The 23,724-nt window shown below is 40.8% G+C and overlaps 1 protein-coding gene and 1 long non-coding RNA gene across 2 annotated transcripts in view; one reads left to right on the plus strand and one right to left on the minus strand.

Moving 5' to 3' along the window:
- Window positions 1–23,158, minus strand: part of LOC135992509 (uncharacterized) — a 35,822-nt gene extending 12,664 nt beyond the window's left edge. The window contains exons 1-3 of the long non-coding RNA XR_010606742.1: window positions 23,068–23,158; window positions 22,421–22,503; window positions 21,969–22,051 (exon numbers count right to left, since the gene is read on the minus strand). This is a non-coding gene — a long non-coding RNA (uncharacterized LOC135992509). The remainder of the gene's footprint in view (window positions 1–21,968; window positions 22,052–22,420; window positions 22,504–23,067) is intronic.
- Window positions 1,480–23,617, plus strand: CA12 (carbonic anhydrase 12). Its single transcript, XM_065641747.1, has 10 exons — window positions 1,480–1,570; window positions 4,674–4,694; window positions 11,188–11,367; window positions 13,803–13,945; window positions 14,817–14,912; window positions 16,560–16,623; window positions 17,084–17,241; window positions 18,286–18,412; window positions 22,433–22,517; window positions 23,533–23,617. The coding sequence occupies exons 1-10, from the start codon at window positions 1,480–1,482 to the stop codon at window positions 23,615–23,617; spliced, it is 1,050 nt and encodes a 349-aa protein (XP_065497819.1).
- The last annotated feature ends 107 nt before the right edge of the window (window positions 23,618–23,724 follow it).

Below are 23,724 nucleotides of genomic sequence, written 5' to 3' on the forward strand. Positions count from 1 at the left end.
AATTATATTTCCAAACTTCCAGCAGGTTAGGGAAGGCCCTGCATGCCACAACAACTGTGTGCTGACTGCTCAAGTGCTTCAACACACTCAGCGTGCCCCTCTGTAGAAACATGGTAGACAGCGTCCCTCTTTTTTTGACAACGGCACTTAAAAAGCCATGTTAAAAACATTTTCACTATAGCTCACACCCTCTCCCTCTAGATTACATCTGGCTGAAGGAAAACAAGCAGAATTACAATCCAGGTTTGCAAAATACTACAGAGAAGCGTGAGAGGGGAACTGTACTCAACCACAGGTGCTTTCTGAAAGGCTACAAGACACGAATTAGTTGCTGCTGCTCTCTCAGCCTGTCTCTGCCTGGCTTGGGAGGACAGGGCTACAGAGGAACAGCAGCAACAGGTCAGAATGATGCTCTACAGCAGATCCCTACCTGCGATCTAGACAGAAGTGAGCCACGTTCCGAACAACTTTCCTTTCCCTTTATCAGCCTCATAAATGACAGCAGAAAAAAATAAGGAAGTCTAATACCATTGAGCAATTAAACAGCAGTTGATAAATAAAGATGCCGAAAATCAAGCTTGACCAATCAAAACTAATACATGCCACAAAGCTGTTACTGAGATGTAGTCAACAGTTAATAATAATTATAAACAATAATGTGATCAAACCAATAGCCTCTCCAATCCCACCATCCGCTCCTCAGCTATCCATGGTGCGCTCGGTTTAAGGGGTTACTCCTCAATCACCTTCAGAAGAGGACATCAACTTATACCCTGTGCTCCTCTTTACCCCTCTCCATACATGTCCTGAACACAACATTAAACTCTGGGGCTGTTTCTCCATTAATTTTCACTCCTCCCTGCTTCGTGTGTTCTCCCGGTTCCAAGAGCTTTCAGCTCAAAGAAACCCCTTCCTGACAAGTTGGACGGTTTTCGTGGAAAGTGTCCATGGTCCCTCTGTTCCACACACAGCCTCACTTCTCTTCCCTTCCTCCAGTCCTCACAGTAGCCCATTATGCTAAATCGCAATCATCCAAAAATGGGAGTTGAGGGAGACAGTCTGAAATAGGCTAGAAAAACGCTACTGTGGTATGGCCCATAAGAAGACAGGTTTTTTAAACATCTGTGTCTCTGCTAAATAATTTCTGAAGTTCCACATTTAAATTCCCTCTCAAAGTGCTGGAGTCTGCCCTGTGAGGAGCTCACTAAAGCTGAGGTAACGAAGGATATAATCAGTTTTCTGAGGGTGCTGTGACCCAGAGGCAGGTCAGATTACATCACCTGGTTTGGGTTGAGTCTGGGGAGCTTTATAAATGCCATCCTAAAAGGAAGGGGAGAGATAAGAGAAGAGAAGGGCAATAACTCATTAGCAGCAGCTCTGTATGTGTGCATTCTGCTGTTTGCTACATACCTACAAGGGAGTTTCTTCAGAGTGCAGAGAAACCGTGAACTGTTGGAATATTATAAGTCTTTCCTTGAGATGTCAGCCAAGAGCTTCAGTATAGTCCCAGTTGCTACTGTGCTTATTTTCTTCCTAACGATACAACTCTCAATGGAAGCGCCGTTGAATGGTAAAGTCTTTCAGCTTTCTATTTTATTGTCACTTGTAACTTCAGGCAGCTAATGTATACAGAAAACTGGCATCTTTTAATTAATACTATTTCAGTAGCATGCTCGAAGTTGTATATTGTTGCAGTCTGCAGTTGTTTTGAGTTAGTAACCTTATTTCAATTTCTCAAAATAGGTATTCTGATATATACAGGAAATTTTTTTTTTTTTCTCTGATTTAGGTGGCTTTACAGACTTCTTGCATGCTCAGTATGCCTTGCTTTGTGACCTTTTTGTTTCTCATAGAATGAAGCAGAGATTGGCCCTTCTCAGTGTCAGTGGAAGCATCACACCTTTCCCTCTGCCCTGTTTACTTTTAAATCAGAGGAAAAGAATGCAATCCCTGTGAAGCATCCTATATACTAGATCTCATTCCCTTATATTTAAACAGGACCAGTTTCAGGTCAGCACTCTTCACTCTCTTTTTAGGAGTTAATGTTCATCTACTCAAGCTGCTTATAATCAATTTGTATCCATTCAAACTAATTGTAATCTACCTAGGGTGATTATAGGATATGAACGAGAATCATTGTAAAGGGTTGTGTGAGAGGACTTAACTCAGCATGTATATTCATGGGATGAAAATCCTGAAGGTTCAAGTGTAATTCAGAGCAGTCAGCTTCATGCAGAGCTCTGCCAAAACAAAGATTTCCATCTGAAGAGCAGAGGATCCTAGAGCTTGGTGCTTTCCAGAATAACAAAATAAAGCAAGGTGTTTTCTCTGACAACACAGAAAGTTTGGAAGTGAAAGGATACAAGGAAAAGATATGTCTTGTGATATATCCTGAAGGGAATGCTGGAGAATTCCTGTCTTAGAATTAGACTCCCAGTACTAAGGAATGGCAAGAGCTACAGCATCTGCCTGTGCCCGACATCTTCCCAAATCAGAGATGCAACTAATGCAGATTATCACAACCATTATAAAACTACTGTCACTTTCCCAGCTTCCAAGTGACATTGGAAACGTATTCGTTCCCTGGATATTGATGAGTGAAACACAGATACAGTGGCGGTAGGAACCTCCTCTGCCACGCATGGCCATGTACCTGTGTTACTCATCAGCAGTCACCCCAGCAGGAGCAGAGCGCCAGGAGAGTGCTCACGGGTACAGACCTGGTGGTAGTTCCCTTCCAGGTGTGGAACAGACACTCTGTTGACTCTCCTTCAGCTCTGGGAGACTATGTGACACTCTGCCTCATCCTCTTGTCGTTATCAAGCAGAATATGGGTAAATAGCAATCTTGCTCACAGTCTGAGGATGGCAGCAAATCACTTTGGCAGCTCTGCATGTTCATTCAGACAAAAATCAAGAAGATTCTGCCATCTGATCATCTGTTCATTTCCAGATCCAAGTCAGATGAAATAAGCATTAAATGTGCCTCAGCCCTACCTACACTAGTTGCTATTACTGTGCTCACCAGTAAAGTCATAATGGTAGTGAACTGCTAAGGAAATCTTCACTTGGCAAAAGACGTTAAGCTTTCATTTATTTTTGTTTCAATTAGCATGAACACCCAAAACATTGAAAATATTTCAAATTGACTGGTTTAAGGTTGCTCTAGATTATAAAAACCATAGTTTTGACACTTTGTACACATTTTAATGGACAGTAAGCATGAGCAGAGAGTAGCTATTGTAGTTAAGCCAATATTTCTTCAAATCCTGCTCAGATGAGGATGGGGTGATTTCTAAAACCTGTTGACAGTCAGTTGCTATCTTCATGCAAGGTGTACCTATAGAACATGCTGACCAGAGGACAGAAGCATCCCCCCAAAAACTCAGTAAGAGATAATCCCCTGCAGAGAGAAGGGGAGAGGAAAACGAGGTTTCCTATCTTGAAATCTAAGACAGTGCATGAATTCTTCTACACAAGGAACCTGGGGACTTCAGCCAGGATGATTACACAGACCTTGTTTTGAGAATTCCAGTGTAAAAGAACAAGGCACACTGGTCCTAATGAACTGGAAGGAGAGAGCTTAGTGTTCCCAGCACATACGAATACAAATGAGCTAAGTGCAGCTGGTTTGCAGATCCTTACAAATTAATCCTAAACATTTCACACGACATTCTTTGGAGAAGAGCTGTATCTGTGACCACGCTTCAGAGTCCAAGAAATGCAGCCAAGAATAATGTACTGAGCAGATATGTGCATGTAAGGATAAATATCTGCCTGCACGCATGCATGTACACACAAGCACACTGAGTGTTTCCAAGACTTGTAATCCAGAACTGTTTTCTAAGCAGAAGTAAAATTAAATTTGTGGAGAGTAAAGATCTGCATTAACCTGATAACCAAAACTGTTCGGGTTTGTCAGGACAAGCAACTGTAATTACACAGCAAGCTGAATAACTGTAAGCATGTTTCAGCCCCACTCCCAAACAAAAAAAAATTAAAAGAGCATTTAATAAGTATAGACATTTCAAAAGATACATAGAGACGCTGTCCCAAGTTCAGTTCCTTAAGCAATGGATTAATATTGACCATTTTAACACTCACTCACCCTCCTCAGATCCTCTGAATTATACAGGTTTGTGTATTATACTCCCTTTTTCCAAAGTCCATCTATTCCTATCTGTTTCAGCTGGCAAATCCCAGAGCCACTGTACAGAAATGACTGTCCATCATTTCTCAGTGTAGCAGCTGGCAATCCACTGATATTTTTAAAACTCCTCAGCTAGGCGTGAGGGGGTTCATTGTAGCTACACCTCATTTAAATTCCTTAGTTCCCCAACCAGAAAAAAATCTGGGATATGCCTACATACTGAGTTTGTGGCTATTCCACACACACGTACCAGAAAAAAAAGAGAAGTTTCACTCCAGGATTTTAAGTGACCACTAGAAAATCAAGCCCTATGAGCAGGATCACAGGGATAATTACAGTTATAATCTGGGTGAGAAGGGTTCATAATCTTTGAAAGAGTCTATGTTTTAATGAAAATCCGAGGCTAAAAAGACAGATAAAAGTACTGCAAAATTCAGTACCTGGGTTTAAGTGACAATTTGTTTCTTTACAGAGTATGATCAATTTCAAATATTCATAGTAACATTTCCTTTGTCTTTAAACAGGGTCAAAGTGGTCTTATATAGGTAAGTACTATCTAATTTGTACATACTAAGTTGTGGCTTTGTTCAGGATTTTAAGGACAATACGCCGAATGTATTCTGGTGAGTCCCTGCTGGGTTCACTCTCTTGAAATCTGTTTTTCAACCACCAGGTTTCATATCTGGGTGACTGAGAGTCAGTTATTGGGGTCTAAACTGTCTTGCAGCACGGCAGGAACCTCAGCAGAGTAAATCAGCCCTGCAACTGCAGAGGTTCTCCAAAGCCCTCTGTTTCCCAGCAGTCACAGACCAGCAGCACATTTCAGCCTAGTTCTGCCAAAAGCACACCTCTCCCTGCCCATGCAGGGCTTCATTTTTAAGTAGAGCCAGAGTTCAGAAATCACCTGTATCGTCACTGGAGACTCAGCTCCCTGAAAATCCCAGCACTGACAAGGCAGAACAACTGATATTCAGGAAAGCAGTGTTAACATTGTACACTAGTCCTTTATGTCAGCTACTAACCCAGAAGGATCTGATGGCTGCTCAGGAAGAAGAATAACCTAGAGATTTTATTTTATTTGATCAAATCATCTGGCCAGTTATTTCCTTATTCACAGTAGTGTTTTATATGCCACGTGACCACAGAGAAATGTACTGAGAATGTCAGCAAAAAATGCTTGTTCTTAAGCCTTTGGTGCTGATCCAAGACAACACACAGAACCTCTAGGATTGAACTTGCTGCTAATAACGACTCCCTTTGGGTGTGCTCCAGGTTAGCTGACTCGCTTCACATAAGCACAAGGAAAGCGGTCAGCTGCATGTCTATAGGTATTCATTTAACTGCCAGTGTGCATACATACACTTTCCCTTCTCATTAGGAATAAAAAGCTTGACACAGTTTGAATAACAAAAGCCTGGGTTTTCCACCTTGACAGCAGCCATCAGATGAACCTAACCCTACCATAATACTATCTGCCCTCCTTCTCAAGGTAATGCTTGCTTAAATTAGTTATTGCTCCCTTTCTGGGAATTTGGGTACCAGTGTTTATTCCAGAGTATGTTATTCTCAGTGTCCAATTTCAACAATTCCTGTTAAGCGCTTCCTTACTGCAATTTGATTTCTAACATAATAGAGGAGAGAGGGAGGGGTCACACAACAGATTCTTTTTATTTTTCCTTCAACTACTGATTTTCAAATACGTCTGCAAAAACATATTAAAGCAACTTCAAAAAATTAAAGTGGTGACTGAACTTGTACAGAATGGTTCTTTTCATATACCTGGAAAAAGCAAACGTAGAATATTGGTCTGTACAGAGAAAAACAGCGATTATAGAGACTGCAATCAGCCAGAAAAGAGCCTCTCCATACTTTCCTACTGATCCTGGTTCCTTACAGCAGCCTACACCTTCCACCATTTACCTTTATCCCTGCAACACTTTGCAATCGCTCCCAATAAAGTTAAGTCAGCAGGGAGGGAAAGGAAGTCAAGCCATTATAATCACAGTGCAGATCGATGTCAAGATGAGGGTCAAGGTATAAGATTAAGGGTAGAGGAGGAATACAAGTGCTGATTGTCAATGAGAGTTCTATTTGTTCAGTATGACAATATGCAAAACTGAATGTTGATACAGCACTAGCAGCTCAGGGTGTGGTGGCAAAGCAAGATGACACTGCATGTGATCAGGCCTTACCTTTTCAGCACATGCTTTCCAAGGAAATGGGCATTTGGCTTGGCTATAATGGCAACTACTGTATTAGATACAATAAATATAAAGGCTTAACCTCTCCTCTATGTGACTCTTACTTAGCCAAACTACAGTGATGCTATTTGTTCTTCCTGATTTCACTCCTCTTGTATACAGAGCAAGAAAAGGTGCCTGGAAGAAACAGCACAGGCCAGTGAGCTGGGGTATGAGCCCTCAGTCCCCTCTGATGCAGGCTCGGCTTTGTGTCATCTCATGGGCTGCTTCGCCTTCTGTAAAATGGACAAAGTAGATGAAGAGAAGTGTTTTCAGTTAAAGAACTGAAAGAATTGTTCCAATGCCCCACAGCTCAGGACAGCAGGTGCATGCAGCTGTTGGCAATGTTGTTGTGTGGCTGGAAGGTGCAGGCCTGAAGTCCTCTGCCCCAGAAGAGAATTGGTAGAACCAGGGAACTGGTCTTCAATTCTTTGGATTCTGGCTTGCTGCTTCTGTAATGTAAGAGGGCTGGAATGCACTCAAAGAACCAGAATCACTCCTTCGGGGTGGACAAGCAGCTACAATGGAGAAAACTAGTTTTACAGCCAAGGTAACAGTGCCAACAGAATTATTAACATGCTTTAGCATGTGAGGAGACAACTTCACACTACAAAGCAAACACAAGAACTGTTGTTAACAGACATCAGGCTAATTGAACTTGCAAACTCTTTAGTTTTACTGTTGCCAAATACTCCAATTCAGTAACATGCTGAGAACCTGTGCTAAGATTCCTCCACTTCCCCTTAGGAAATGCCAGCTTTAGTGAACGCAATAGAACATGCCCAACATTTCTCATACAGAACTTGAATAGAGTAGCAGGGACAGCTACAGCCCTTGGCAATTCCTCTGTGTCAAGAGCTTCCCTCTGGAGACACATGTGGAAGATATAAACGTATTGGATATGTGTACACAGAACGGTACCACTGAGTTCTGCCTGTGCCCTGAGTGAAATGGAAATGTGGTCACGTCACCGTGGCAGGGAGCCTGGACTCGGCCGTCACTGCTAACTCAGCCCTGGGCTAGCGGCAGCGACGCAGCCTTCAGCTGGCTGAGAACAGGGCAGAGAGCTCTGCCCGCCTGCAAAAATACCACAGACAGTCCCTGTGCTACTGACCCAATGCATTTCACTGCATCAGAACTTGGACGCTCCTTGAGAAGCTCGAGCAACATGAATATTAATTGGTCATGAGAACAAAAGTCTGTTGGTAACACCTGTGTCTCATAGGCCTGTTTTCTTCTTTTTAAAAAAAGAAGTCAGCCAATGTACACAACCTGGGAGCTGACACCACTGTTGTTCCTAAAGGAACATCTGTCCTGCATCACCCAGCAGCGCTAGGGCTGCAGGCTGGCTGAAGGCTTAGGCATGGAAAGGTAAAAGCTGGCAAAGGAGATGATACAGTGGATGCATGTGGCCACGATGCTGAGGGTATTTTGCTCAACCTACTGTGCAGCTGGGTGACAAGACTATCCAAAGAGTTAGTACTACTTCATTTACAGAAATCTTTTATAAAATAGCCATGAGGGCACAGCTGGGCTCAGGGTTATTCACAGCACGGCAGGGGAACATGGTCCTGGAAGCTCACGCAGAAGGCGGCAGCTCGTGAGCTGGCTCTGAGCAGCCTGAGCCTGCCCTCCCTGCAGCACGGAGTGTTCTGGCTGCGTGAGGGGTCCTGCTGCCCCACACCAACAGCTCCGGACCTTCATCTGCTCATCTGACAGCTGAATGGCAGCGTTGGGTGGGCAGGACAGGCCCACGGCACAATTACTGCTCAGCTGATACAGACCTGATGGGATCCTCAGAGCAGCAAACATCACCTGAGATGCCTAGGTATTTCCCTTTGTCACAAAAGGAGGAAAATAAATACTATGATATTTTTGCAATACTTCTTATGTTAACGCCATTTGGAACTTGTAGTACAGGCCAATCTTAATACATCCACGTGCTGTTCTTTATTCAGTAGTGATCAGACAAAGCCTTTTTAAACACAATGTGATTTCCACAAATTTATCTGAACGTGCTGGCACAGAAAAAGGAAAAACTGGTTCACAATCAGGCATTCATTTTCAACAGGGCTAGCTGAGAAATGCCTTCCAGCTGTGTGGTTTATCTGCCATGGAAATCTCAATTTCATGTATGCAAACCCAAGCTGCAGTGAGTTTAGCTCTTGAGACAGGAATTTTGAGGCACTGAAATTAGGAAGACTACATGACAAAAGATGGAGTTTCTAGAAAAACTGGGGTTGTACTCCAAAAAGGTTTTTTGTTTGGTTGTTCTTTTTTCTTTTTCCTTTTTTTTTTTCCCCTAAATTATTGAGCAGGAGTGAGAAACAAGCAAAACCTGCTATAGGTTAGAGGCCTGTAAGTGGAGTTGCAGATTTATGTCAAGGATAACTGCTAGAAAAGATCAAGGTACATAAAGACTGCAATAACTACAGCATTTTATACAATAGACAAGAGTTTCCCTTCTGAACTGCTGATGTTGGTGTGGAAGTTCCCATACTCTGCTGCCAACTCTGAAGAGCATTCAAGTCATCCAAACACAGTACTGAAAAAGTGAGGGGTACTTCATGACATGGTTTCCACTGGCTGGGACTAGGCTTCTATTTTATGCATCTATTAAAAATTACCTATTTAAGTATCACGTCTCCGAACCTCTGATATGCAATATATTAAAGTCTTCTTGAAAACTCACTATTTTATCAGTGCACAGAAATCTCAAACCTTTTAAATAGCCTTGAAGTCTTTTTACAATAAAGGCTTCACACCAATTTTTCTGATGCTTCTGTAGCCATAGCTCCCTGGAAAGTGTTAAATTGCAGTGTCGTTGTCTTGTACATCAAGTTTCAAACTGAAGAAACTATAATTTCCTGGTATACCCTGACAAATATTTTCCCGGGAAATATCCTTGAGTATGTATATCCCATAGCATGGAATTTATGTTCTTCTGGATGGATCTGTTATTTGCCAAAAAATGTGTAGAGGATAGTATCCAGTGTTCTATAACGTCAGCATAACATTTATTGGCTTTTAAAAAGAATGTCAGTAACTTTAAGACAGTACCATGAAGACGTAAGAGGAGAGAAATTAATGTGATTGGCAGTGAACTGGAGTCAAAGATGTAAGTTACAGCAACATCAAGGCCTATTAATACTGAAAAGCACAGACTGAGCATCCACACTGCAACCAATGTCACGTGCTAACCTGTGTCCTGAATAATCTTAGAGCTTTAAGAAGGAAGTAAGTCCGTCTTTGAGCACCAGAACTGAACTCGCCAACTGTCACATGCACTGTCTTTAAGTCAGATTCACCACCACTAACCATATTCTTGGCAAATGTCTTTCATATTAAAAAGTAAGCCTCTAATAACATCCTGACTTTTAATTTTCCTTCAGAAAAGATCTGAACTTGCTTTGCCACTGATGACCTGATCTAACATTAGAACCTGGCATTCACAATTCACGGAAGATTTTAACACACTGGAGAGACTTCAAAGAAGCCAAAAGGAATACTATAGGTTTGGAAAAAAAGCCTTCTACCCAAAGGCTCAAGTAACTCCATCTATTTAGTTTAAGAGAAGTGAGAAACTGTGTCCTCTGCACTATAAGTACTTCAAAGAGGAACAAAAGTATGCTAACAGGAGGCTCTTCAATTTCTAAGCAAAGGATTAAAAGCAATCACGATCTAAACAAAGTCAAAGCTAGACAAACTCAGAGTGAAAAACAAGCTGCCAAAGAGAGTAATTATCCACAGGACACTAATGAAGTATCTTTTACCTGCAATGCTTAAAGGAAGAGCAGGTGTTTTTACCCTTCTGAAAGATACGGCCTCACTGAAGTGGAATTAAGACAGGGAGGTCCCAATGGCCTGTGTTACACAGATCGGGCTGCAGGATTCCACAAGATCACAATTAGAAAGAATCACAATGAATCTGCAGAATCAGGGAGAAACACAAGTTGCAAGTACCTCTTTTGGTCTAAATCCAAATGGTCTCAGCTTACAGTTTGCAAACAGCCACTAGCTACTTGTGTAATTAAATCAAAGGCACAATTTAAAATCTCTTGATATTATCTATTCTTTGTAGATCCCACCTAGGGCAAAAAGACTGCGATGAAGAGAAGTTTCACAAGAGTTCACACAAGTTACTGCAGGTCAAATTATCATAACACCTTCCATTTTTGCAAGTTAGCTTTTCACTGTGGGTTATGCAATATTGCTAGATAGAGCCAGACAGTTTGTACCATAAGGAAAAGTTTACAAGGGTCAGGCTTTCTGTGTACTGAAAAGTATGGAAACTTCCCTCTGTCAACATTAAGTCACTTCTTTCAGCAATTCTCTTCAGAAGGCTGGAATAGTTGTGTTACGGTGCATACGCCTGTTACTTGCATAGGGAAAAGTCATTCATGTCAGTAAATAATCCAAATATTGTCACAGATCCAAACTTGTCAGGCTTGTGGGCTCTGAAGAGAGACAACAGGCTCACGAGAGGGTCCGAGGCGCTGTGGCTGCTGCGGTGCTGCTGCCTGCAGCCCAGCCTGGCACGAACCCAAGAGCATAACACCCACAGCAGCTGAGATTGTAAAAAAATCAAGGGGCAGTAAAGTACCTCTGTGTGAGCTTTTTGTATTGGCCCTGTTCTATCTAATAGCACATTGGAAAGATGAAATTAACTTTAAAAAAAAAAGTCTTAAAAATTCAGAAAAGGCTCCTTTTCCAAATTATGGTTGAGGGCTGAAACATGGGAGTTTTTATATTAAATGCATAGTTAAGGCTTGACAAATGTATTTGTTAATTTTCACAGGTCCTGACGGAGAAAAGGCTTGGCCAAAGAAATACCCATTTTGTGGAGGAGTATTCCAGTCGCCAATAGATTTCCACAAAGATATCCTCCAGTATGATTCTAATCTCTTGCCTTTAGAGTTCATAGGCTATAATGTGCCCTCCACGGATCAGTTTACGTTGACCAATAATGGTCATTCAGGTAAGGGAGCTCAATGACAGCAAGGGATTGTGATGGAAGGAGTTGCTGGAGCTTGTGATTTTTTATTTTATGAGTGAACTACTTTGATTATCAGATGAAATTAAGCTGTGCTGATGAAGCCTTCACATCAGCATACCTACATCTAGAGAACAGAGTAGGAAAACTTGGGAACTAAGTACAAATGGGTTCAAGTAAGCTGAATTGACAGTGTTTTTTAAATAAACTCTAGGTATCTCAGAATTAATCCATCAGCTTTTCTTATTAGTTTGGTTGGAGTGCTCCAAAATTGAAACAGACTTTGTGATTCTGTTAAAAATGATAAACTGATAAAATATGGGTGCAATGGGTCTCTGCCATTCCAGTCTAATCAAAGCAGCTCAGCTGAATTGTGTGAGGGAGGCAAGGGAGAAAAAAAAAAGCTAGGAGCCCCATTCTGTTCTTTTGACTTGAGAGAGAAACCTCTTTAGTGTAAAATAAGACAGCCAGCTAAAAAGACAGAAACATAATTAGAAATAGCGTACAAACATGTACTCCACTGTAGTAGTAAATCAAAGTGTCAGTACAGTAGGTAAACGCAGAGATGTAGTTTCATAAAGGTCAACTATACTGACACAATATAAAATACCAGTAAGCTAGTCCTGCCATTTTTTTTCTTTCCTGAAACATTTGAACACGTAGAAATAAGAACAGTTATAAGGCTCTCCTTCTTCGTAACCTCCTCTATAGCATAAGCATTAAAAGAATCTGTGTTATAAAATGGCCTCTGTCTCTGCTCTTCTCTGGCAGTGGGTAAACTGTTCTGTAGAACATCATAAGCCCGCTCGTCAGTCAGGGCCAAGCTCTTAGGGCATTGTCCTTGGTTTTCCTCTTGATCGATTTCTCCATCAAAACCAGGTTGCTTTAGACTAGGAATGACTGGAACACCCTTTTTCCTTGTGAACCTTCTTTTCCTAAGAGCCTTTCTTGGTCCCAAATGAAAGATCGTACTGTCACCATTGAATGTATTATGCTGATGTTAAGTGACAGGCAACGGGCAGAGAAAGAAACATGGTCATTCTGGACTTCAATGGTGTCAGAGAGAAAGCGAGACAAAAGAACATCACTGAGAGCCTGTCCCTCACACAAGTCAAACAGGTAAAAGCAAATTCCTCATAGAGCCTACATCACCAACACTGTCAGACCTTGCCACTAAAACAAGAAGTTCAACAACTAAAATATATCCACTCCTCAGTAAAAATGGGAATTCACTTCTAAGGTCAGTGCCCCTCTAGAAAGCAGGGGATATATGACCTAGTCAAGAAACCTCACTCAGACACAAACCTTAACTGCTCTGAGTAAAGAAAAATCAGCCTCTGTCAGAGTGACCATTACACCATCTGCTGCTATCTGCTCTTATGGCTAGAGAAGAAATCAGTAGGATGCTTGGTATTGTGGTATCAGTCATTCCTACATACAATTAATGTGCTTCACTGGCCAGCTAATCCAGATGCAATTACCTATTTCAACTAGACTGAAAAGAGGAGCTCAAAAAAAGCTTTTTAGCACTAGCATAAAAATACATAGCTTTGCCACTGTTCCTTCATTAAAGTTTTGAGCCTTGTTTCCCCTCAAAAACATGTTTGGGACACTCCAGAAACAAATTGTATCCACACTGGAAAATAATAACGACAAATTGCAAAGAAATCGATTTGTTCTTTACACAAACCATTGTGTTATGAAGTACCAAACTTGACAAGTGAACAACTCAGTTTCTGCTGAGTTGAGAATTACTGCTGTAATTTCTACATGAAAAAACAACCCAGCCTGTCTTCCACACTGGAGAGCGTTAGTGAGCAGGAGGGAGGGTAATGCACACCACGGTCTCCCTCCAGCAAGCCAAGAGAGGACCTTGAGGCCTGGGATTATCTTGCTGCTTGACATCAGTGCTCTGGGTTTCAGGGGGAGAGGAGGGAGTTTATTTGCTTTTGCCATATGCTCCTAAAAGAAGATTAAGAGGCAGAGGAGTTCAGTATAACAGGGGTTTAAAAATACCATGAGAAATATTCACTTATTAAGCCACTTTTAACCACTATAAAGGGATTGACAGAAGGCATATGAGCCGAATTTTCCTTTGACACATCAATAACTGTCACTTCGATGACTGAGATAATTTTGCATTCTTCAGAGAGAGGAAAGATTTCTATTAGCAACAATTCTCCCATTCAATTCGTTTAGTTTAAGAAAATAGAAACAGAGTATATTCTAAATTATCCTGAATTGCCTAGAAAGGGTTAAAGACAACTGGAGTGTTTATCTTCTACCACAGACAGAGATGGATTCGCATTAAGAATCTGCTTTGTTCGTGCTCCATATGTAATATACACAGTCTTTTTATTTGCCCTGTGCTTGAAAGCTGTGGTATCACTTGCTCCCATCTGGTTTTGGTCTGCTTATAGTGAAAATGTATCTGTCACCTACTATGTACATCAGAAACCTCCCATTCGAATACACGGCGTCTCAGCTTCACCTGCACTGGGGAAACAGAAACAAGTCAGAGGGCTCAGAGCACACGGTCAGCGGGAAGCATTTTGCAGCAGAGGTAAGACATGCTCAGATCAGGGAAAGACATGAAGGTTGGGCACGTCCTATTGTTTCAAAGTGGGATCCTTATATTGGGTATGACTGTAAAAGGCTGCAAAGTTCTAATCCAAGTATGCACGATCAGGGTATATACTAAAAAAATTCATTATGCACCACAAAAAGGATGGAGTCTGATGTACTTTCATGACTATGCCACAAGTCGGGGAGTTAGAATTTAGGTGCTGAACTCAGGGTTGGCACTGGGTCGCTTGAGTAATTTCAAGCAAATTGCTAGATATTTGACACCTTGCTGCTTCTCTGTAAACCAGGTATATCTTTCAGGTGCACGCCATTGCTTCTCTGTCTTCCTTTGCTCACCTCCTAACCAGTGAAGAACTATTTGTTATCTTTCCTAATACTAAATTATGGATTTAGGAATAAATTTCGAAAAGCAGCACCAATCGGATATTTACCCCAAAAGTCAGAATAATTTCCTTGCGTAACAACACTTTAGGAATCCATTTCTTCTCTAGTTATATTTAACACCAGGTTTTGCATTCTAAACATCAGAGACCCCCAAGAGTGCTAAGATGTTACTTTCTAGAAGAATTTCCTAGTACTACAGTCAAGATGCCTTGAAGCTGAAATGGTTGATCCTCTTCCTCCCTCCACTATGTGGGCATGGGGGTAACTCAGCTACAGCAGGGCTGGGAGTGGGACTTCCAGGACCTTTTGCTTTTCTCTAGAAAGATCTTACCCTACACCCAGAAAGCACTGAAGGATCCCTTTGTATTGTTTTAGCCTGAGGTGGCTGCACTGATCCTTTTTAGCTGTGAAACAGAAATGTGAGCGTGCCCCAGATGTTACCATAACACGTATCTCTTTTGTAGATGCATATTGTGCACTATAACTCTGAGAAATACCCAGATATAACAGCAGCAATGGACAAAGCGGATGGACTGGCGGTTTTGGCTATTCTCCTTGAGGTAAGATGCAAGATCTTCTTTGCTCTAGAATATGCTTTCAATCGTTAAGTCACCAGAGACCTTTAATGTCCAAAGTGACCTAGTTTATTTAACAATCCTGTGGTTGAATAAAGGTTCTTCCTTTTCTCTACATAAACAAGAACAAATTTTAAGAAAAGAGGAACTCTGAATATTTCTTCATTTTTTCTAGTAAATTAACTTCAGCTACGTTAAATGCATTTTTGCACTCATTTACAAACTAAGGACTGGTAGAGTTTATCAAATAACAGCCAACTGTGGATTTTGAACTCACTCAAAACTGCCTGTTGTAGCATGAAGCAGTTCTAATACAGCAGAGGCACAGGCAGACACAAACTGGGCTTTGGCCACCACATGTAATTAGGATTTGACCACAGTCTTCAGGTCACAAACTTCCCAGATTCTTTGAATCATGGATTACAGTAAACAAGCAAATTCAGTGCCCTTTTTAAGATGACAGAAGGACCGCTTTCCAATTTTCCCCTCTAAAGCCCCACATAAAAGCAATTAAAGATAATAACAATCTGAAAAAAAGAATTTTAGAAGCTTGTACATATATAATTGTCTTTTTTCTTGAGGATTAAAACTCGTTAATAACTACAAAGATGATTTTTGAATGTGAGGACTTTCTGCAGCATTAAAAAAAACCCAAACCTGAAAACACCCAGGTTTTCACATTCCCATCAGAAAAGTTAAAATGTTCTAGTTAGCAGACAAAGCTCTAATTCTCATTAATATTATCAAAGCTCACTTCCCAGCAGCTCTAAGACTACGACAGTAATTTTGTGTTAATTTCAGTCCATTTGGAAGTTGCAGCTGTGAAAAGTGTCAGAGTATTGTATATTATGCTAGGGAATAATACTGGCATTCTGGTTATTTCTAAGCAATGGTGTTTAAAAATCAAATAAGGGAACAATGGAGATCAGGTCTTTGAAAAACTTTCAGACAGCTGGTGGCTTTTACAGTTGATCTAAGGACACCAGTTTACTGTGTGTGGTTGTCAGAGGAGCTGCTAAGCACCAAGTCTAAAGAATTCATAAAAAAGGCATTGATTATTGGACTGAAAAGCTGCTGGGAGCAGCTGAACAACATGGTCTTGTTTGATAGTTGAGATATAGTCCTTGCCATCGGCCCTGCAGTACCCAATGGTGCCATTCTTTACCTTCCTGGACTGTGAGAAGCAGCAGACTAAAAACTGTCGGCAAGTGCAAAAATGTGGCTTTGACTAGAAACCAGCAGATGCTCTGAGAAGCCTGTCAGTTGAGAACTTGTGCCTGCAGCATTTTCAGAGGAAACGGTTCCTCTTCATTTGCACAGCATCTCAACAGGCAAGGGCAACATGGTCTTTCGAGTGCACACAAGAGGTCTGCACTGCAGCTGTTAAGATATCATTATGATGAAGTAGCTCTAATAGCTCTGGAGTAAGATCATCACTGGGGTTCTGAGGATAGTGTTGATGCTCTGAGTAAAAAGACTACTTACGCCATTCTAGTAATGAATGTCTGGATAGCTGTGATACTTGCCTTACGGCAGAGGCCATCAAATCCTGCTGTCTGCTGTGTGCAGAAGAAAAGACTCATATTGGGACTGCAGTGATTTGCAGAGCTGTTAATAATCTGCTCATTACAGATTGGACCCTTCAACCCATCCTACGAAAAGATCTTCAGGCACTTCCGGAATGTGAAATACAAGGGTGAGTGGCTATCAGCCTGCACTGGATTGAGAAGGGCTGAGAGTATCAGATGTCACCCTGAGAGAGACTGAACTGGCTGAAGGAACAGTCCAGAAATCCCAGGCAAACCCATCACAAACTGTAAAAGACTTAAAAATGCAGTGCACTTCCATGAAGAGTGCATGGCCAGTGTGCACCACGTGTTTCTGACTGGGCCTTATTTCTTGCACATGGTGGTTTTTGGTTAATATGGTCAGTTTATCTTGGGGAATTCTGATTTGGTACCTAAGACAAGATTTGCACATAGGAAACCTAAAAATATGTATTCCGTATTAAACTGGGACCATCACTGTTAAAATGTATTTTTCTTTTCCTAGTGATATGATTGAAAACATCCTACTTAATGAAAAGCAAATTTGCTTCACCAGTACACTGCCTGTGTAGTAATGATGCAGCATTTAATATGAATCCCCTATTTTAGATCAGACAGTCCGAGTCCCTGGCTTCAATATCCGAGAACTGCTTCCTGACAGACTGGATGAGTTTTATCGCTATGAAGGATCCCTGACAACTCCTCCTTGCTACCCTAGTGTTCTCTGGACGGTTTTCCGACACCCCGTTAAAATTTCACAAGAGCAGGCAAGTTTAAATATAGCACTTGTTTTCCTGATTGGTGTCTGCTAAAGAACAGTAAATGCATATTCTCATTTCCTGAATTTCTCTTATGTACCTGTAAAGTGAAAGATGACCATTGCTAAAATCCTCTAAGTGGGAAGAACAGCACAGAACTGACATAAATCAGTATCCTATTCTGTTTGTAGTCAGGACGTTTCAGTTGACCAGAATAAGTTAAGGACTGACAACTGCATAGCAAATGGTATAGTATCAGCTTGAAAAATCACAGTCAAGTGAGATTAATTTTCGTTTTTACTATGTACTTACTCTCTGCTTTGAGTCCTTCCATTAGTCACTTCTAGATCATTTTTGTTCAGGCTTTATGTCTGAGCCCTATTTGCTAAGTATTTTAGTGCTACTTTGATCCTGACTACCACAGGCTGGGTAGATGTTAAGTTTCTAAAAAGCATGTGATGTGTTCTTTGTCAGTCTTGAATCCCCCGGCTTCTATCCAACTTAAGTTTTCGTGCTCACCAGATTAACTTTTTTTGTTCTTAGGCAGCCACTTAGATAAACTCCCAATCACTATCTTCTGATTCATCTAATTATAAACACACAGGAGAAAAATGTTATTATCTAAATCTCTGCTCATATTACTGTATGCTCCTTGTTATGAAAATCCGTTCTTGACTTGGTCCATTCCGCCAGATCAGCCTTTACTGAGGTAGAGTTTTCTTTCATAAAGCACCTTTTAGTACTGTTTACGAGTCAGACTGTCCCAGGGAGAACATGCTGCAGAAGGCCACCATGTTTCCTCCCATCCAGTTTTCCTGGTGGATAATTACTAAGCAGGATTAATTTTATCAGGATGTAAACAAAATACACGTATGGTTTTGGAGATGTCATACCATTTATACATTATTCTATATTTGGGCCCACAGGCCCTGCAAGACTTAAGTGTTACTTAATGCATCCTCTTCCCTTTGACTACCCCTTTGATTTCAAACACTCCCTCCCAGGGACCATACATTGTATTCTGAGAGATGAACAGGATGCTTCCCTTTGTAGTTACTGGCACTGGAAACAGCCATGTACTGCACAGAGAGCGACGACCCAGAACCCCTGGAAATGGTCGATAACTTCCGAAACGTTCAGGAATTTCAGGAAAGACTGGTTTTTATCTCCTTCCGTGAAGGTAAGCTGTATGAACACTTCTATGCAAAGAAACAATGCACAGTGATTTGTGTGAACTTGAAATACTGAGGCGGCAGTCCTGTTGCACTGTACCACTACAAAAACATAGCAATCTCATTTTCCTGCAGTTCATTTTGTTCCCTTTTCTTCTCTTACAATAATAAGGTATTCGAAGAGTGTATAAGTAGTTTGTTTCCCCAAAATGGGTATCTGGCAAACCTTGCAACCGTTCCCATTACTAGCAGCAGATAGCTAAATATTTAAGTCTAAACTAGTTTAATTTAGTTATGTCTTTCTTCTCTTTAAAGCTACCATTTCTGCTCTTCAATTAATGCTGAGAGAAGTTACTTTGATCAATCATATCTTTTCTCATTTTAATTTGTTTATAGTTTGCAGCCCACTTTCAAGATCTGACTAAAACAAAATACTGAGTACTGTTGGCTAACAAAATTTTGCATCAGTCTGCATCAGGTCACTTGTTAACAAAAAATAAGATTTTCCGCTTCCTGAAAGATCATGAATACCTTTCTGCTATGCATGATGAAGAGTCTCTGCAATCTCTGCTCACACATAGTCCTCTGCAGTGAGCAATAACCTTAATCTTACTGCTTCAGAGTCAAGAATAAATCACAAAACAACCTCCCTATCAGTCAGCTAAGAAAACTTATTTGTTTGTATTATGTTGGTAACAAGTGGAAACCTTGTTTCTTGAGTGTAATATGACTTGGCATATGACAGAAGTTATTTCTGTGACTGTATACAACTCACAGGGCATACACAAGTCATGCTTGGGATTTTGCTGCTTCTGTTTCTTAATTTCTTGTTGTATACTATATAAAGCCATAGTCGTCATATTCTATTCCATCTTCATGCCTCTTATCAAGTCCACGTGCTGCCACTTGCAGAAAATAATGGTTATAGAACAATGCCTCAATTTAATCTCATGTTAAAATGAGAATTACACTAGTAGTTCTCTTGTCGCTATATTCTAACCAAAATATATAAGAAAATGACAAGCTCACCAAATCATCAACAATCCTTAATAGTCCCATGATCAACATACAAACTGGTATTAGTTGCACAAAACTATTTTGAGTAAACTAAAAGATGGCTAAATAGTGAAAAAGAGAAAGAACTAGAATATGTCAGTCCTTTTTCTGCTTTTGTGGATAAAAATATCCCTCTCTCCCATGGCATTCTTATATGACTGGGAAGAGGGCTAAAACTTTCGTCCCAAACTTCCAATCTCAAACACCGGCTGCCAACTAGGGAAGTAGTTGGGTCCAGAACGGCTGTTTTAGTAATCTCCTTCAAACCTCTGCTCAAGTCAGATTATGTACAATGATTTTAAACAGCAGCATCAGGATTTGCAATACAGCTGCTGAGTTTCTGAGACTGTAAGGCCTCCTCTGCGAGGTCTTAAATGCATGCACAATCTCCTATAGCAATGCCACTGCGGGAACACTTACTGCAGCAACAGAAGTTCTGGAGCGAGCAGCTACCTTATGTTTAAGACCAGTTCACCATGGAATCCTAGAGATGGAACTTTTTTTTTCCTACCCTCTCAATTCGTCAAGATTCAGTACCTGGTGGACTGGGCAAGGGGATGTTGCTGATTGCTAACTGCTTCTATAAGCCAGTGATTTTCTGAGTCAGACTGGTCAGTCAGAAATGAGAAATACGAGTTTTCCATCTGTTTCTCAAGCTGACCTTCCACAGGATCTGACTACCCTCTCTCTGTAAATCACGCTCAATACTTAAGAGGTTGAGAGTTACAATCCACGGTCCTGGTAACTAAAAATCAGATACTATGCTTTTCACCCAGGAATCTCTAAACACTTCACAGAAATAGTGCAAGTGTTATTATTTCCATCTGTGGGGGAAAATTTGACCCAGATGTGACTTTCTCAAAATTGCTGCTGTGAACCAGTGCCAAACCCAATAACAACATTTGGTTCTCCCTCTGCTAAGCCACATTATTTGGCTCCCATGCAGAGGTGACACCAGCTACAAAAGCATTTTCAATGTATCTTTGCAGCTGGCATGACTTTGCAGAGTTCAATTGTATGGGTTATTGCCCATCCTGCTGTTCTCACCCAAGAACTGGTCTCTCAGGCCAAGAAAGGCATTGCTCGGTGCTACTTTAATAGAAACTCCATTCAGTCTAAGCACATTTAATTACAAAAGCTCATTGACTCTATCAGTGAACCATAGAAAAATGTTCTACCCATTTCAAAAGCGGTATTCATCACCACTGCAATCACACATTCCACCTACTAGGGTCACAAAGGCTCCCTCACAGGTGCAGCCTCTCACCTCGAGGAAAAAAAAAAAAAAGGGAAAAAAAAGGTTCCTGTCAAAGCACAATTAAAATGCACCTGGTCGTTGGCTTCAAGTGCCCAGTCTGATGCAGCCACCTGTACCAGTGGTAGGAGCAGAGCACACTCATCAAGAAGGGAAGGAGAAGCCATACACAGAATCACGGCCTCAGCCAGGCTACCACAGAAATTTGTGAACGAAATCCTGTTGTGCGCACCCTAGCCCCCTGCTAAAGCAGGTTTTCAGAGAAACTTTTCTGCCTTTTCAGTAACAAGACCGAGGGCTGCCATCTTCACCTCAGCACAGACGCCACAAGATGGGGGCATTGAGCTGTGTCTTGTATCAAAAATGCAAATGACTGAAGTGTTCGGTCATCCACATTTTGATGCCAATAATTAAAATCTAAATTCATGCTCACTATTAACAAGTACGACATTTCAAAATGTTTCTAATCTTAAGGCGTTACTCAGAAAAACTCAAAACATGTATAATGTATTTTGTCCATCAGCAATCTATTGCAATAACGTCAGCTTCACATACATGCAGCTGAAATACATTACAATGTTCAAACCTTCCACTGCCCACAAGTTAAACGGAAACTCGTGTCCAGTTTTGATTATAGCACCATGCTGAAATACTATCTGACCAAATTTTGCATGAAGTCTTCTCATCAAACAGAAATGCCCCTACCCTTCCTCTTCAAACTACAAGCTCTTTTTCTACGATTATCTATTTGGTGTTATATTTTGTTGGTGTTATATTTTGTTATATTTTACCATAACAAAACTCCCCTTTTTTAAAAAAAGCTTGGATTGCAAACTGCTTCTATTCAGCTGGATGTAAAATTAATAAAGTATTTAATGGTTTAAATAGGATAAGGTTAAACTCCATGTTTTACATTTCTGTTTTCTCAATAGTTGATTTAATAAGAGAAAATATTTAGATGGAACACATGAAACCTGTCAGCTTCACTCTGAAGGAGTTCTGATGTTGCCTAGTGAGAAATAGGCATTTGATAAAATACAAAAAACAATGTGTAAATGAATCATGAAAATGCAGTTAAGAGAACTCACCTTGAGGATCTTTGGGAAGGCCAAAATAAACAAAAATACTTTCATTGCCAAAAATATATATGAAGGTAATTATCAAAGATGCCATTATAACGATAATGCTTAACATCTCAATGCAAACATAAGATTATTCAGTTCTTCACAGTAATATCCTGAATTCATTCATACCTTCTTAGATGACTTTAAGCAATGTTCACAACAACGAAGCACATCACTCTTCAGCTGTCCACATTCAGTGGTGTTCTTCTGCCCTGAAAAAAACCAAAAAGCACTAAATTTAACATCCTTAGTTGCCTGGGTTTAGTTCTTCAGTTTTGCTTAAGCTCTCTTATACATCATAGCCCTGAAATCCAAGGAGTTTCTGATCTGCTATGCCTGTGCCTGCATGTCAGCTTTGTGAGTTCAGCGGGTGCCTAAATTCACAGCTCTGTGAACTGTGGCCCCAGGTGCAGAATTAGGACCTTCCAGTGCCCACCTCTGCAGAGCTGTCCATGCCAACCCTGCAAAGTGCTACAAGCCGCTGTGGGGAAGCTGCAGATGCAGAATGCAAATGTTATGACACATTAGAGACAGACCTTCTCCTCTCAAGTAAATGAAATTACCTGTTTTGTATGCTTTACCTCTTTTCCTAGGTTTTGTTGTTTCTCTTGTGATAGCCTGCATTCTGGGAGTTCTCATCGTTCTTGCGGCAGCCATCTGGCTACTAAGGAGGAAAAGGTAAGATGTCCGGCTGTCACATCACAGGAAAAGAAGTCAAACCAAAATCTTCTTCGGACACAAAGAAGTGCTTGTGTTTCCGAAACTGTGCACATTCTTTAAAGTGCCAATGTTTGATCTTTTATAAGATACGATCTCTTCCTAAAAAGCTTTGATTTTTTATCACTGTAAACATTATTTCTCCTGTATCATATACTCTGAACTAATGCTATTTTATTGCCAGCAAACTATGTTTACATGGCTACAAGATCTCTACTTGCTGCGGCCTTTATGCCACAGCGGCCACCATTCTGCCACTGTAGGAATAGTTGGTTTTTTGTGAAAAACAACTGTATAAGGTGTTTCTACCCAAAAATAATTATTACTGGAACAGTGCTTGTGTAAACTCTTAAAAGATACAAGGACAGGAAATTGGGAGTTGTATGTGAGTACCAGGGAGAACACAAACCCACTTTCCACTCTAGGTACTGACTGCTCCCACAGGCAGGTAGGAAATGAGACTCCCCTTCCAGACTAAGCAGGACAAGCAGGCTGGGTTGATAACACTTACCCAGGTTTTCTGTTTCTCGATTGCCATTTGTTCTTTTTCTTGTTCTTTTTGCTAGCACTGCTGCTCCTAATTGCTTTTCGAATCCTTTCATTTTTTCCTAGAACAGTAAGTGAAACAAGAAGGGAATGGAGTTTTAGAAAAAACCTCTCCCAAAGCTCACATAATTTAAGCAGAAGAAATCTGTACTGACGAGATCATTTAGCTAGACAGTTTGCCACCAAAGACAAGTTCTGGAAAAAGACTAAAATTACAAACTTTCCTACAGCCTCGATCCTTTGCAATCAGCATTGACTCCTCCACACAGAATGCGTTCTCCTGAAATATTTGTAACAAAAAGCTACTGTGACATTTGCACTGGTACAGAGAAAAATAATCTCATGCATGCATAATGGGACATTTTCCATAACCAACGATGCTTTTCCTTCATTGGAACCATAGTTATTTAATATGTTTGTTTTATTCTAGCTGTAAAAAGGGAGGCGAAGATAACAGAGGAGTCATCTACAAACCAGGCGCGTACAAGGAAGAAGACAACATCTCCAAACTTTGATGCCCTGCTCTGCCACAAGAGCCCCTTTTCATTCATAGCACTGATTTATTTTGCATTGGTGAAACACATCTCTTGTTCTTGGCTAATGATAAGCCTCAAGAGTGTTC

The sequence above is a fragment of the Caloenas nicobarica genome, chromosome 10, assembly GCF_036013445.1.
Source record: "Caloenas nicobarica isolate bCalNic1 chromosome 10, bCalNic1.hap1, whole genome shotgun sequence".
Classification (NCBI taxonomy): domain Eukaryota; kingdom Metazoa; phylum Chordata; class Aves; order Columbiformes; family Columbidae; genus Caloenas; species Caloenas nicobarica.

What these genes read in the sequence shown, in the direction of transcription:
- CA12 (XM_065641747.1), top strand. Translation starts at nt 1,480, where the DNA reads ATGTCAGCCAAGAGCTTCAGTATAGTCCCAGTTGCTACTGTGCTTATT. An exon ending in GGAAGCATTTTGCAGCAGAG is followed by an intron (nt 13,946 to 14,816) that starts GTAAGACATGCT and finishes TCTCTTTTGTAG; the next exon opens with ATGCATATTGTGCACTATAA. An exon ending in TGGCTACTAAGGAGGAAAAG is followed by an intron (nt 22,518 to 23,532) that starts GTAAGATGTCCG and finishes GTTTTATTCTAG; the next exon opens with CTGTAAAAAGGGAGGCGAAG.